Source organism: Pempheris klunzingeri, chromosome 16 (genome assembly GCF_042242105.1).
Source record: "Pempheris klunzingeri isolate RE-2024b chromosome 16, fPemKlu1.hap1, whole genome shotgun sequence".
In the NCBI taxonomy this organism is placed as follows: domain Eukaryota; kingdom Metazoa; phylum Chordata; class Actinopteri; order Acropomatiformes; family Pempheridae; genus Pempheris; species Pempheris klunzingeri.
This window is the reverse complement of record NC_092027.1, coordinates 9,062,605-9,078,226: the sequence shown is the minus strand read 5'-3', so window position 1 is coordinate 9,078,226 and position 15,622 is coordinate 9,062,605. Positions and strand designations below refer to the sequence as shown.

The 15,622-nt window shown below is 39.6% G+C and overlaps 2 protein-coding genes across 2 annotated transcripts; both read left to right on the top strand.

Moving 5' to 3' along the window:
- Positions 1-1,380: 1,380 nt before the first annotated feature.
- Positions 1,381-2,610, top strand: ecm1a (extracellular matrix protein 1a). The gene is made up of 3 exons (XM_070847080.1): positions 1,381-1,509; positions 1,600-1,856; positions 2,209-2,610. Exons 1-3 carry the CDS (start codon positions 1,437-1,439, stop codon positions 2,410-2,412), a joined length of 534 nt encoding a protein of 177 aa, XP_070703181.1. The 5' UTR covers positions 1,381-1,436; the 3' UTR covers positions 2,413-2,610.
- Positions 2,611-3,944: 1,334 nt separating this feature from the next.
- Positions 3,945-15,339, top strand: LOC139215254 (phosphatidylinositol 4-phosphate 5-kinase type-1 alpha-like). Its single transcript, XM_070846163.1, has 16 exons — positions 3,945-4,052; positions 4,436-4,591; positions 5,988-6,022; positions 6,228-6,314; positions 7,253-7,383; positions 7,546-7,663; positions 7,928-8,080; positions 8,565-8,864; positions 9,016-9,224; positions 9,347-9,430; positions 9,851-9,899; positions 9,985-10,069; positions 10,433-10,600; positions 10,748-10,958; positions 11,729-11,816; positions 11,915-15,339. The coding sequence occupies exons 2-16, from the start codon at positions 4,543-4,545 to the stop codon at positions 11,918-11,920; spliced, it is 1,773 nt and encodes a 590-aa protein (XP_070702264.1). The 5' UTR covers positions 3,945-4,052; positions 4,436-4,542; the 3' UTR covers positions 11,921-15,339.
- The last annotated feature ends 283 nt before the right edge of the window (positions 15,340-15,622 follow it).

The window sequence follows — 15,622 nt, the reverse complement described above, 5'->3', positions numbered from 1 at the left end:
GGGGGAGTTTACCGCAAGGCCTTTTGAGCTTTGGGAAAAACATCAGAATGGTTTTGATAAAAACGCCACTCTCCCACACTTCCAGTCAGACTCACCAAATATGTGCTCAGGATGAACTGAGGATAAATTATTTTCTACTCTTAAATTACTCAATCTTTTATTGAAGAAAACTTCCAGCTCAAGCTTAAAGAAAATAATCTTTTAAGCTTCAAGAGAAAACAGATGGTTATGATGAGCATTTCATGCAACATGGAAACAACACAGTTGCATCATCAGTACTTCTGTCAGACCTCTACCCTCAAGGCAGGAGGTTCATACCTGTTATTTGAGTGGATTTACACAGACTCAGTCTCACAGAAAAAGGCAAAAGGCGAATTGAATTCTGGGCTTTCCTTGATAAGGCAGATTATTCGAGAGGAAGTTGACTCTGCGTGTGAGTTAAGGTGCGGCTCGTCACAGGGCAGGGCTCTCCTCATGATAGAGTGATTTATCTGACAGGGATCTCTGCCGATCAAGGTGAAATCTTTTCTCTTAATGCTGTGCAGTAAAGCAGGGACTGTGTAAGGTTACAGAAGAGACAAAACTATAAAGAAATACATTCTCTTCTACAAAACAAACTTGTGCATTTTATCACAAGCCGAAGATGTGGTTTATTTGTCACACTTGATGATGATGATGATGATGATTAGGCTTTCTGTTCTAACGTGTTGGTAGATTTGTCGGTCTACTACCTGTAAATAAAACTGATCCTATCACGTTTTTATTGCCTGTTTTGAAAAAATACTTTTAAATTTTTTTTAATTTGTTGCAAAAAACAACTTTAAAGCCTGCGATTTCCCCAAACAAACTCTGGCTTGTGTGTTGATCCAGATGAATTTTGAATACGTTGTATGCATTTTTCTTTCTACATCTATTCTTAAACATACAGAGAGTGACACAAAGACAAACAAGACAAAAAGAATACATTTGTCTCCAACATCAATGCTTGTGTGTGTCTCTGATTGCCCTTAAGATGGTGCCTGGTTTTAATGAGTCCTGGTGTGGCCATGCTGGTTTGTTTGTCGTTATCAGTAACACCCGAGCTTTTCCTCTGACGACACAGTGTTTGAGACTTATGAGTCCGACCTTGGCAATAGAGCCACTTGTAGAAATTGCTTTGCATGTTGCACACATCAGCGGTTAGTCACTAAAGTTCAAACTCTTTTTATGTTTATCTCTCCAGTTCCTAGCATTATTATACCCCCCCACACCCACACACATAGACCACTTCCTCTCATCTCTTCCACCCCCACTTCAAAGCATTTCACGCCCACAAACTCATACCCATCGCCCATATAAGCTGGCCGCTGATCCCGTCACAATATCTCTGATCACCTTGTTGAAGGGAAATCTTCCTTTTTGAAGATATTAGGCTCCTGCTGGACAATCATACAGCTATGATTTGGACTGGAGGCCTCACAGGATTTTGGATAATTGCGCTGCTGACTCTTCATGGTGCAGATATGGGAGGTAATTTCTTCTAGGTTATTTGAGGATTTCCACTTAATGTACTCTTCAGATTGTAATCCTGCTGATTTTTGTCTTGCTTGATTTCCACAGAGAGCCAGAGGAACTCTCTCAACGAGCCTGATGTTCCTTTCCCGCCTGCCTGTCCCACTGCTCAGAACCTGGCTGCCGTTTGCCATCATGGTCAGGGTCGTCCCAGATACCCAGCCAGCTTCTTTCCGAGATCCGGTGCGAGCCACTTCCGCCGCCGTGGAGACGCCATCAACCGGCTGGAGTCGTGGTACACTTGGTGCTGCAATGTGCAGCTAGCACATCAGAGCAGCCAGATCCTCTGCTGCGCCCAACAAGCTGTGAGTCTCTGCCTGTGTGTGTGTACTGTGTATTCCAATTATAATTTCCTAAAATTCTCCAACAACTCAGATTTAAGCAAAGCAAGTTTTCACATTACAAAGATTTTTTCTTGGTATAATGGTGTGTAATCTTATGAACGTATGACAATAAAGGCTTTAAAGGGATTCCTGTGCACTCTTGAGTAGCCTAGTCTACTGCATCCACGTACAAAGGAATACATTTAACTGAGGGAAGTGTGATGAGAGTTTGTCAAAATAATGTCAAAATAATGTTTTCTCTGACTCTTAATAATAAATAAATATAAAGTGAGGGATGAAATACAACTGTGTACTGAAAGGTTTTCCCTTACAGTGGAAACAAGCCTTGTCCCAGTTCTGTGTGGATGAATATTCCACCATGACGCTGCCATACGAGTGCTGTGCGGACAGAGGAGACGCACGGTGGACGTGCTTCAACAGCGAGCTGCCAAACCCAGACTACAACCCAACACCAGGCTACACCGCACCCCCCGTGCCTGAGGAGCCGGGGTTCAACTTTGATGAAAATGCTTGCTAAAGGTGAAAAACACTATATATGAACACATATATAGATACAGTATAAAACTGAAATGGATAAATCATTGAGGTAAAAGCATCCATTGGTGATAAAATAATGTTTTTGTGTAACTTTGGACAGCCGTTAACCAATAAACCTGCATCAGATAACTATAATAGTCATGTTATATCATGTCTTATATCAGTCATGTTGTGAATCCTGCAGATTTTTGTCAGAGATGCTCAGGGGAGGACAAGAAATGCTGGTTGTGTTTATGCTGCATAAGAAAACAGCTGAAACAGAGGAAGTCACATATTATATTGACTGCTCTGTATTTTAATTAAGCTTTGTCACAACAACAGGAAACATTTTGTATTTTTTTTTTTTCACTGTTTAAACTCAACTTGCCCTGAATGGATATCACACTTTCAGACATGTTGCATTCTTTATTTGTTTGTGAAATAAAGACACAGAATAAGAATAAGCTACCTTTAATTGACTTTACATCAGTTTGGCAGCTTCAAACATGCAAACAAATTCAAGTCTTGTACTAAAAAATTCACACATGTAATAGAACAAATGTCCACCAGGGGTCCTTGTTGGCTGTAATATTTGGGGGTGTGATACTTTCAGATCAGTTCTCAGTGATGAGGAAAGTTTGTTGTGATGCCTGAATAGAAATGTGCTATAAAAATAAACATACGAAAATCAAACAATAACACTGTTTGACTGAGAATTTTTATACAATAAGTGTAAGTGAAGTGGGATTGGTCATTTGCTCCAGACCACAACAACCAAAGAATGAACAGTCCATTTCCTGTTTGGGTTCAAAATAAATGTGGAAGATTTTAAATCTAAATAAATAGAAACTGTCAATGCAAATGGAATACTTTAAGATCTGGAAAGGGTAATATTTGTGATCATTATGATAAAAAGAAACATCATAAAAGTGCCATTTGTACTAAATGCTTTTGTTCCCAGTTACACTTTCTGTTTAAGCAGTTTAAGTAAGATATTCTATTCTATTCTATTCTCATGCATAAGTAATAATCAGTACAATAAAATAATCTATAATTCCTAATTTCATTGGACCGCAATGACAATTCTATTCTATTCTTCATTTCTATTCTATTCTATTAATAACTGTGTGGAGCCATTCTCTTTAATTGCTGCAAATACTTTAAGTCTATTTACATAAATAAAATTCTGGGTATGTTTACATCGTGGCATTGCCCACTTTTACTTAATCAATGGGTCTGAATACTTCTTTTTCACTGCTGTTTGTTGCACAGTTGTCGTATCAACATATTTCAATATGTACATTTAAAAAGCAAAGACTTTCTTCCACTCTTTGTCATTCCTTTTATCGAACAGTTGGAGTTATTTGCAACGAATTGTTTCCGTTATTTTTCTTATTTTGGTATTCATTTAGGAGATGTATACACAATAAAGTTTTTTTCTCCCTTGTGACCGTGTGTTTTATTTTGAAAGTATCACCGGAAGTCCTGTCCTGGCTCTGGCTAGCAGTGAATATCACCGAACTGCTGCTTCCGCACTGCTTCCTTGTTTATTAGTTTTAGAGCAAACAGCGCATTCAGAAGAGGAAAAGAGTGTCTTTTCTATCTCTGGAAACGACGAGAAGTCCTCCACAAGATTTTCGAGTGAGTTTTTTGTTTGTTTGTGTTGTTTTTCATTAGTTATTAGAGTGGCTATCTCGGTTAAAGTTAGAAAAGTTAAATCAGAGTTAGCAGCTAGCTTTTCTCGCCTCGGTTTCGTTAAATGTCGCAATCCAGACATCTCGGCAACAACCGAGCTAGCTTGTTACAACATGCACTGGTCTTTCGATTCATTATCATTTCCCCAAGTTATATAATCCAACAGACAGGTAGCAGAAACTTGCCCCCAGCCTTTTGTCCTGGTTATTATCAGATCAGCTCCTCCATCAGCAGAGCCAGCCAACGTGGCTCATGTCAATACTTGTGGCATGAAGTCATCTGTAGTGTTCGCTGTTAACGAGCTACTCTTTGACTACACCGGTCCACAGCTGCCTGAAGCGTCCTCACTGAGAAAGCTTACAAAGCTGGATGTCCAGGAGGGATTCAGGATCTGAGTTTCACCACAACCAAGTCCTGAGTTAAGTTTCTGGTCTGAATGGCCACAGCTGCAGAGGAGCCTCCAGGGCTGCAGGGCCCCTCCGGCAGTAAGTACTGTGCCATTACACTGTACATCCCTTTCCCCTGAAAGATCAGATGTGTTTGACTTAAGGACACATGAGCTCCTCACTTAGCTGATACAGATACATGGACATCGGATCACTTGTGGGTCCTGTGGATTGACATGTCTCAGTAAGCCAACATCTCATCACACAGTTAGTTAGTTTGTTCAATTAAAGGATACACAATACGAACATTTTCCTAGTTCGTAGGCATGCACCTGTGTGAACCTCATCATCAAATGGTCTTCAATGTTGAGCCTCCCGTTTGTAGACACTCAGTTTATTAGGCACACATAGCTAAAACTAAAACAGTGGGATGCCCTCATGAAGATTATTGCTTTGTGTTTTGTTTAAACTTTTAGAGAAGTGTTGACTCAACCTCATGATCATTTTGAGGCTGTAATTTATGATGTTTATTGAATTATACTGAGAGGTGTCTTAACAGCTGGTCCCCTCATTGAAATATATGTGGTGGAAAAATTAGAAACACTCTTTAGTATAAGAAACAGTATTAGTTTTAGCTACTTGTATATTAAAAAACTGGCAACTGTGGAAAATGGCTCCAGGAAAACTTGTGGGATGTATTTAAAAGATGAATGGTCAAAATTGGTGCCACCAAGGCCAATATATCCTGACTTGTAGTCTCGGGTATGGATCAAGTTCTAACAATTCTGGATCCTACATTTCCCATCATGCAACAATAACATCTTTTTATTACACCCTCCTAGTTCGGTAAATGCCTACATCTCAAGCTTCACATACCCAATTTGTAGGACATGCGTTATAGTTGGTGGTCTCTGAAATGAGAGAAAACTTAGAAAATATTTTCTCAGATTTGACCAAATCAACAGAGTTTTAACCGGTTCTATAACCACTACACTTATCCTTATGTTTAAAATCAGTAGAGTTCATTGTTCATATCCGCAAAATAAAAACAGATGTAAAATCACAGTCTTCACACACCATTACATCATGTTCCTTAAAATATAAAAGGGAATTATTTAGGTTCAGTGTTGATTTAAGACTCTAAGAAACTTATGTTTGTATTCAGGACATTCATTGGCCCTGTGTGAAGTCACTTTAATAGTAATAGCATAATTATCTAATTCCTCCCATTGCACCAAAGACCTGCAGAGTCAGTTCTGGAGGAGACTGTCTTCTCTCAGAGGTAATGAATGAGGTGTGTCTGCATGCTTGTTTCAAAGCTCAGCTGCACTCTTTGTTTTCAACATTAGGGAATAACGGAAGCTGATTCAAGCTGTGTTGTTTGATATTAATACATCTAGTGTTAGAAGTGCATTTGTTTGATCAACATTTTTCTTTTCCTCCTTGTGTATTTCATGTATAACTTGTATTTTTTTCCTCCCTTTTCTCACTCCAGATTTGACTGGGACTCGAAAAAATGCTTCACCCGAGGTAAGAAATAACCAATTCATTTGGCAGAAATGCGTAATCTAGCTCTGTGTCAGTCAGGAAACGCTCATTGCGTTCATCTTAACAGTTTGGAAATTGCAGACATTTGACTGACACATCCTCTATTCCTTCCTCTTTGAAACATGAGAATATTTTATATTGCTGCAGACTTGCAATGAGTTTTTTTCCTCCATGTTTATACCAACAGGGTCCAAGCACCAGCATGACCCAGAACATGAAAAAAACTATCGGCCATCGTGGAATTGATCCCACTGGGGAGACGACATACAAGAAGGTGGGAGTTCAGTTGTCAGTAACTAACTAACTAACTAACTAACTAACCCTTTCCACAGGAAACCCTCCATCACTGCACCAGTGAACATCCAGGGACTTGATATCGAGAGAGTGAGGACATACAAGTACCTGGGTGTTCACCTTAATAACAAACTGGATTGGACAGACAACACTGACTCTCACTATAAGAGGGGTCAGAGTCGACTATACCTGCTGAGGAGGCTAGGATCCTTTGGAGTGAGCAGACCACTCCTGAGGACCTTCTTCGAGACTGTGGTGGCATCTGTGGTCTCGTATGCAGTGGTGTGCTGGGGAGGGGGGTGTTCTGAGCGGGACAAGAACAGGCTCAACAGACTGATAAAAAGAGCCAGCTCAGTCTGTGGCCACCCCCTGGACTCCGTAGGAAGGAGCGCTTCCGCAGGTCCTTCATTCCGACTGCAGTCAGACTGTATAATGCTGCATTATAGTCTGCTGCACCAACCACAATCACAACCACCACCTATGCACTTTATTACTATTATTATTACATAAACTGTGCAATAATTCACATCCCATTCCACCTCACCCTGTTGTTGTTTTTTTTTTTGTAATTATTGTGTATATAATTGTTTCTTTGTGTATATAGGTTTTTCCTCTGTATATATTATATTATTGCTATTTAATTTTCTATTTCTTTTAACTGTGTGCTTTTGTCTGTCCCCTTTAAGCTGCTGTAACAGCAAACTTTCCCCACTGAGGGATCAATAAACGATATCTAATCTAATCTAACACAGATTTATATTCACTCGCTCAGAGCTGCAACTAATGATTATTTTTCATATATTTCATTATGTATTCAACTGATGATCTGCAAAAATTACCTGCCAGTGTGGCTTGTAAACTAAGTTATCTACCAGAGACCGTTTTAAACTACATTTTTCATGTTTTTCTGTCTCCTAGACAACATCATCAGCCCTGAAAGGTGCTATCCAGTTGGGCATCACACACACGGTGGGCAGCTTAAGCCAGAAACCTGAGAGAGACGTGCTGCTGCAGGACTTTGAAGTGGTGGAAAGCATCTTCTTTCCCAGGTGAGTCTTTCAAAGGATGAAATAAGAATCTGCTGTTGGATGATTAAATGCATGCTTAATTTCCTGTGTCAGGATGTTTTGTCTGTATTACAGAAATATTCCCTTACTTAACCTCCCCTGTGTGTGGTGTAATCCTCTCCCTCTTTTGTCTTTTACCGGCAGTGAGGGCAGTAACCTGACACCAGCCCACCACTATGGAGACTTCAGGTTTAAGACGTACGCCCCAATTGCCTTTCGCTACTTCAGGGAGATGTTTGGCATCCGGCCTGATGACTACATGGTATTCCTGCTTACTTAGCATCTGTTACAGAAAATCTAGCAAAAGCTGACAGAACAGTAAAACCCTGAAGAGAGGGAAAACTTTGAGAAAAAAGGAGTGATTGAGGAACTAGGAAGAGTGAAACTAGGGAAGTGTTGACTAACTAGAGGTGGAGCTGCTGACAATGTAAAGGCACAACCGACTGATTGATTTTCCTGTTTTTTATCTGTAGATCTGTGTTTGTTTTCTATCACGTCTAAGCACTGTGCTCTGGTCTGGTTACAGTATTCCCTGTGTAATGAGTCGCTGATTGAGCTGTCAAGCTCCGGGGCCAGTGGATCTCTCTTCTACCTCTCTAGTGATGATGAGTACATCATTAAGACAGTGCAGCACAAAGAGGCAGAATTTCTGCAGAAGCTGCTTCCAGGATACTTTATGGTAAGATTTGATGAAAGGCCGTAGGTACAAGATGGTAGCTGCAGAATAAATAAGCCCATGACTATCACACACACAATAAAACTAGAGACTGACTCCTAGTCTTTATCCCCATTTATCCATCAAATGCAAAGTCCTGGATATCACTGTTGTTGTTAAAATGAAATGAATATGTCAATTAATGGATTACAGTGTTTAGAATTAATCTGCTATTGCTTTAATTAATTAATGGCTTTAGACATTTTTAAGCAAAGATGTCGAACATTTACTGACTTTATCCTCTTATTTGTGAGGATTTGATGCTTCTTAGTAGTCATACATTAAAGTAAACCGCTTTAGACTGTTGGTTGGCCAAAATAAGCTATTTGAATTTATTGTCAGTTTATATTAGTCAAACCGCTCATTTCACTTTCTGGGCAGTTACACAGATACTTGTTTTCATTTTGTTTTAATATTTCCTCTTTCCATACTGTCTGCTCTCCCTCAGAACCTGAACCAGAACAAGCGGACATTATTACCAAAGTTTTATGGACTCTACTGTGTCCAGGCAGCGGGTAAGAACATCCGTATTGTAGTCATGAACAATCTGCTCCCGAGCTCCGTACGAATGCACCTCAAGTATGATCTAAAGGGCTCCACCTACAAGCGACGGGCCTCAGCTAAAGAGAGAGACAAGGCCGTGCCCACATACAAAGACCTGGATTTCATGCAGGACATGCAAGAGGGGCTTATAATGGAGGGGGATAAGTTCAGTGCTGTTTGCAAGACCATCCACAGAGACTGTCTGGTAAGAGCTACAGAATAATACCTAATAAAATTAGTATAAACACTTGTAGTCTAGTAGAACATATCTGCATTTTTCGCATGTATTCTTTTTCTTCCAGTTTCATTTGTAATCACTGGTCTCACAGTACTTGTGTTGCTTGATTTCCACTCAGCTTTTGCAAAGTTTTAAGATTATGGATTACAGCCTTCTGGTGGGAATCCACAATGTAGATCAGGCTTGTCGAGAGCAGGCCAGTGAAGAGGCTATAGCTGGTGCTATGGACCAAAGGAAGCCACAAGGCCAAAAGTCTCTGTACAGCACAGCTATAGAGGCCATCCAGGCTGAGGCAGGGAGCATGGGATCCCTGGACACAGAGGACAAGTGAGTGTGGGTCCTGTGGCCACAGAGAGGTCATGTGTGAGACAACTTCCCTGTAACAGTTTCCGTCACCAGAAAGGAATGACGGAGCACTAAACGATATTTCTCTTTGTTTTATTTTTCAGAACGGGAGGAATCCCAGCACGAAATGCAAAAGGCGAGAGGCTGCTGGTGTATATTGGTATCATTGACATTTTACAGTCTTATAGGTAAACAGACAAATTTTTGTACATGTGCATACCCCTCGATCAGTCAGTGAGATGATGTCTACAGCAGCTTTCAAGAATCTGAGCTGTAATGAAGAATCTGTAGAGAGCTAATACCGTCCAATAAACATACAAGGACATTATATCATAGCTAAATCAACAATAAATGCAGGACACGGAGGAAGTTAGGATGGTGGAGGGTGCTGCAACAGCAAATAGTGTTAGCATGACAGCATCAGCAGAGTGATGGTGAGTTTGTAATTGCTGTGCATTCAGTGCTTTTCCTGAACCAAAGCTAAGCTCCATTTGTTCTATAAAAGCCACAATCTTAAAGTTTAAAGCGGACATTTCTGCTTTTTGTGAAACAAAAATGTTTGATCATGTAGCTCCTGTAGTAACACAGCTCTATGTTTTGTTTTTCAGATTAGTAAAAAAGCTTGAACACTCGTGGAAAGCTCTGGTTCATGATGGGGTAAGGCACCTCTACTAGTCTCACTTCATTGTGTTTTAAATTAAAAGATATATTTGTAACCCTGGTAAATATTTCTCTTTTTTAGGATACTGTATCGGTACACAAGCCGGGTTTCTATGCCGAACGATTTCAGAAGTTCATGTGCAATGTAGTCTTCAAGAAGATTTCGTGTAAGTATATACCGTACTGTATGTGTGTGCATGAGCGTGGTTGTCTTGGACGGACAGAGTTTCAAATATGACTGAAGCAGCTCAAATATCCTGCTGAGAGCAAATGGCTCTTTTTAAGTCGAATATATTATTAATTTATTAATTGTTTAGCAACAGTCTGGAGCGGCAGCAGATCTGCCATGTGGAATTATGGCTCGACAGTATACAACATCACTGCAATTACAGACTGCAGATGAGACAGAGATTTGATGCCGTGAAGACGCTGCATGCCATGCTTTCTGCGGTCATCAAAGCTGAGCCCATAATGTCAGCCTGACTTTATGGCCTCTTAATCAACACTATTTGTTTATTTCCTGTATCTAGTAAAGACTTCCCCATCTAAGAAGCGCCGTGCATTGGCACATGGTCCTTTGAGAAAGCCAGCTGGATCCGGGCCTTCTCTGTATTCCCAAACCAGCAGCAATAACCAGCATCCTTCGCTCCAACATCAAGTCAGTTCTGATAACAAAGAAGACACTGAAGGAGACAACGGTAAGAGCTGGAAATGGGATTTGAGGTTTCAGCCAGAGTGCTGAAAACAAGTTTTGTGAACTGATACTGGCAGAGATTTATGTACCAGCATGTGAAGCGCTGCTTTCACCTCACAGTATTAACAGTTTGTCCTCCCTTCCCACCCAGCCATGCAGTCAGGTCGTCCTGACCTCCTCCCAAACACCTCGCCGCCCAGCGATGCTGTTGGCAACGCTACTGAAGCCGCCGTCTCCTCCTCTTTGGGAAACCCTGATTTTGCCCCAACAAGTCAGCCTTCGCCTCACTCTCGGGATTCCAGCAGATCAGTGGACTTAAACAACACAGTGAGCAAAGACCAGGAGCACAGCGCCCCCAAGAGGTAAGAGGGAAAATATGAAGATAAAAGTTTGTTTGGTAATAACATTGATTATGATGAGAATGTCTTATAGCCAATGATTAAATGTGTAAAGTGATCGTTACACACTGAAATCCAAGTGTTTTTTTAATAATATCATGCCTGTGTTAACAGATACCACAGTATTAAAAACAAAATGGAGAAGCAGCAATTTACATTGAGCTCTGAGAAATTATAATTGCCATTTGTTGACGTTAGACTATTACACACCATGAGAAAATGACCAGAAGATTAGTCTTCACTTGTTAGTTGCTGCCCATATAAATGTAATAAAAGATTTAGGCTTGGGTTTTGAGCTTCAGAATGACCTTCCTTTGAGGCTTTTACAAATCCCCCTAAAACCTCTATTGTTTGGACCGAACCCAAACCATCAATAAACTAATGTAACTATTTCCCTGGGGATTAGTGGAAGTGTGGGTGGTGCACAGGCTGTGAGTGAAGGCTGTCCAACATTGTGAAACAAAGATAAAAATGTCCCTTAACCAGAACCTCAGGAAAGTCGGCATGTGTTGAGGCAGCGCAGCTACTTAAAAATCTCCATTTGGTGGTAAAACATTACAAAGCATGTTGTGTAAATCTTTAGTAGATCATAGTTCTTTTTAAAGGAAACTATAGAAGCTTGGTTAAAAAGTATCATATTTTGAGAAGTGGGAAGAAGTTTCTAGATTAGAGGGTTGAAGAAGTTTTGAATGTGCATTTTTCATATACTGTATATGTGAACCTGTTGTTTGCAGAGCTCAGTTTGGGACTCTTGAAGAAAGTATCGGCGCTGAAGATGTGATCTCACTCAGCGACATTGTTCCTAATGCAAACAAATGTTCTGTAAGTTCACAGAATCCCTCTTTTGTGTGACACTTTTTACTTGTAGTCAAGTTGCAGATTGTGTTTTTTTTAATCAAGCTCTTTACTTTGGTTTACAGGTGTAAATGTGTGACGGAGAGATGGACTGAAATGAACCAAAACAAATTCGGAGGATGTTATGAACAGGGATGACACGCACACCCCACTGTTGGTGTGATTTGAGGTACCAGAAGTGAAAGTTACTCAGTGTATCAGCGAGACCAAGTGGGAAATGAAATGTTTTATCTTGTTATTGTTGTTGTTGTCGTTGCACTTTGATTTCCAAATCTCAGTGTGGTAAGAGCATGTAAGTGGGTGGTTGTGTTCCGACACTAGTGTTTGCAGGTACATTAATGCAGTGGTTATTGAACACTATTATTCATCTCATAGGAATGCGTCTATGCACAACCAAGCATTGTTCTTTGCATCAAGTTGGTATATTAGTACATGAGTGTAACGTGAGGGCTTTGCCTTATTTTAGAATGAAATATCTTCATTTAAGCCTTGTTACTTCAAGTTCATTGACTCCTTTCTGGAATGACTTCCACTTCTGTGTTTACCAAGTTGCTGTAGCACATCCTTGTGGATACTTGGCGCTGAAGGCGTCTGTGCCACCACCCAAAGGCCCGAGCCTAGAGTACTATTTCTGCTAAATGTCTGATTTAGATGCTTTAGCGCAAAACTGTATTATTTGGATTGGGAACACAGTTTTAAATAAAAGTGTTCATTTTTTAAATAAATTACTGTATTCCTGCAGGGTAAGCTGCCATTTTTTAAGCTTACTTTGAATACAAATCATGCTGGAAAAAGAGGTTGTATCTACCAGCTGTTCTGATGGACCTGTGCTACTTTAAAGACTGTGAATCCTAAATGTCAGTTCAGTTCAAAGGGTTATTTTAAAAGGAGGTACTTTTCTACGTATGCGCTGCATGTTCTGATGTCAGTTTCAGGTTTAATGTGCAGACTGGCTTATGTCCAGACGTGACCAAAGAACTGATACTCAGATGGTTGCGGACAAACTGCCACCACAAATGGTGGCCTGGGGCCTGTCTCATGAAGCAAGACTAATGTGTCAGTCAGCTAAGTTTGGAGTAAATCTCATCTTTTCAGTGTCGCAGTGAGAACTCGAGTCCCAACTGAGTTCTGTCCCACTGCATCAGACCGAACCTGTGCAGAGCAGTTTGTGTTTTAAGGCTTTTGGATCATTACCTACAAAAGAACCACCTCCTCACCAGTAAATTACAGGATCTCAGTGAACAAAAACACAAGAGCACAGCACGACTTTACTGAAAACAAGGCACAATCACTTTGTTTTTGATTATGATTCAGGATATTGGAAACAGGAATATGCTAAATGTTTGCAGTATAAGCCGGTGTCCCACTGTGGCCATAAAACAGAGAGCTGAACGTCGCTAATTCTGCAGTACATGTAGTAACTAAAATGTACTGTTGCTTCTGTGTAGCCCTGGAGAACATGACTTTGTAAGTAGTAGTATTTTCATGACCCACTGATATGACACTATCATAAATAACAACAGGTCAGTGGCACTGTTAATGCCATTTAGGCAAAGTGTCTGAAAGCAGCCCGCACTAATATCATCCAGTTGTGTAGTTACAGAGCCGGTAGTTCCAGTCCAATCTGTGCCACTAAAAATAACAGCAGCAGCAGTTAAAACCTGAAGATGTAATGATTCGCGGCATCTACGGGCAGAGAAAGTAACAACTTTTTGTTTGGCTTTGTTTTGTTTATTTTTCTGTGGCGTTATTATGTGTATGTGTTAACTGTTTTATATTTATGCTTGTGAAAAGTTTGTAAAATGGAAAATATAATGAGTGTTATCGTCTGTCCTCCGTCTGTCCTCCTCATTACTCTGGAGAAGGGAGGGAGGCATCTGAAGCAGATTTGAACTAAGCCAAAGAAACAAACTAGGGTGGGATGTACGGGCCAAAAGAAAACTAGCAATGTAGGTTGAGTGTGGACTTTGCTGCAGACTATTCAAACAATAAACCAATGTGGTACTTAAAGTATTCTTTTACACTTTTCCACCATTTGCAGTAGTCTGCTGCTAAATGTAAAAAACAACTGAGTGTATAAACTCAGTATAATATGGATTTCTCAAATTTTTGTATTTTACCACTTTCCACTCCAGTCTACTTATGTCAGCCACACACTAAAGCTTATATATTTTCACACTTATTTATCATATTTCTATCTGGTTGATATATTGTTGTCAGGTTTTTGTATCACTGCTCCTGATTGTTCACCCCGTCTCTTATTAAATCACTGTTTTTGAAGTGTTGATGTTGCATGTGATCGGTTTTGGTGAACGCAGGGTTAACGGAGCCAGTCGTGTGAGCTGTGTGAGACAAGTCATTCAGAAGTTAAGTGTACTGAGGCTGATAAGAGGAATATTTGAGACAGGCCCCAGCGATCGTATAGTTGTTACTTTTTCAGTAGCAAAACATGGTGATGGCTGCGTGATGTGTAAAAGTAAAACAAAACTGGTTCCAAGGTTTTTGTAAACTCAACCTAGCAGACGTGGTTCAAGCACTCAAAATGGGTGTGCAGTGTTTTAACCTGATGTTAAACCTGCATTTGAATTGCATTCGAAAATGCAGAAATGTGTTGGAATTAATTGTTAGTCTGACAGCTTAAAAGAAATCAGTAATTTAAAAGTATTTCAACTATGCAACAAAATATTTTGTTTACCCAGTGTATATTCTGAATGAATATACTGTGCAACTGAGGTTAGATCACATCACAAAAATGCACAGCATTTGTGCATTTTTATGCATCCTGTAAATGGTATATGGAGGCTTTTTTATTCTGTGTAAACAGTCAGACAATGTTCAATAAAAATGAAACGTATGACAGTAAAAACTCCAAAGCAGTTACACACACACAGCCTATGAACCAAACATGTAAATTGTTGTATGTATTATAGTATTTATTACTGTCCGTATTGCTCCAAAATGTTCATTATTGGTGATGATGATGGATTGAAAATGTGCTGTGCTGCTCTAGCAGAAGAACAAACCTGCATCTAAGGCATGCCACTCTAAAAGAGTAAAACCTTTTGTTCTTTGTGATGATTTTGAATATTAACTGTTAAATCATTTGGTAATTTTTCTGTTTACTTTCATATGTCTTCATCTTTCCATTGAATTATATAGTAAGTAAGTAAGTGTCTCTATACAAGAATCACAGCAATGCCTTTTCACACAGTATGTGATTAGAAATGTTCTCTATCCTGCTTTTTTGGGGATGTCATGTTTTTGTACTCATGTGCCTGAGGTTATTAAAGAAAAAAAGACATGTTGCTTTTGTGTGATTATATTGCATTAAACTGAAACTTTTTACATCTCTTATAGTGATATGACAGCGATACATACTGTAAAGACCAAATTAATTATGTCAACCATCTGGAATTTTTCTGTTAGTATTGAGTTAGCTGTTACATCCTTGCAAAGGTGGAGATTAATAAACATGAAAGGTTTATGGAAATGTTGGATTTTATTTTAATGTTTGCATTGATAAGATATGATAAGAAACTACTATGACGAGTCAGGTATTAAAGAAATTGGATTTGCCAGAAAGAAACACACCTGTCTAGCATACATTTTATGAATTTTGCACAATGACATATATTACATCCATTGTATCCACATCACCTCAATAGAATAAACCGAATAAAGTGAGACTGAAGTAGACCGTGAAATGCACTTGAAAGCTCTCGAAAATGAAAGAAAGAGCTAAACATTTCATGTCAAAAATAGTCTCTTTTATT

What these genes read in the sequence shown, in the direction of transcription:
- ecm1a (XM_070847080.1), top strand. Translation starts at nt 1,437, where the DNA reads ATGATTTGGACTGGAGGCCTCACAGGATTTTGGATAATTGCGCTGCTG. An exon ending in TCATGGTGCAGATATGGGAG is followed by an intron (nt 1,510 to 1,599) that starts GTAATTTCTTCT and finishes TGATTTCCACAG; the next exon opens with AGAGCCAGAGGAACTCTCTC. An exon ending in TCTGCTGCGCCCAACAAGCT is followed by an intron (nt 1,857 to 2,208) that starts GTGAGTCTCTGC and finishes TTTCCCTTACAG; the next exon opens with TGGAAACAAGCCTTGTCCCA.
- LOC139215254 (XM_070846163.1), top strand. Translation starts at nt 4,543, where the DNA reads ATGGCCACAGCTGCAGAGGAGCCTCCAGGGCTGCAGGGCCCCTCCGGC. An exon ending in GACATTTTACAGTCTTATAG is followed by an intron (nt 9,431 to 9,850) that starts GTAAACAGACAA and finishes TTTGTTTTTCAG; the next exon opens with ATTAGTAAAAAAGCTTGAAC. An exon ending in AGTCTTCAAGAAGATTTCGT is followed by an intron (nt 10,070 to 10,432) that starts GTAAGTATATAC and finishes TCCTGTATCTAG; the next exon opens with TAAAGACTTCCCCATCTAAG.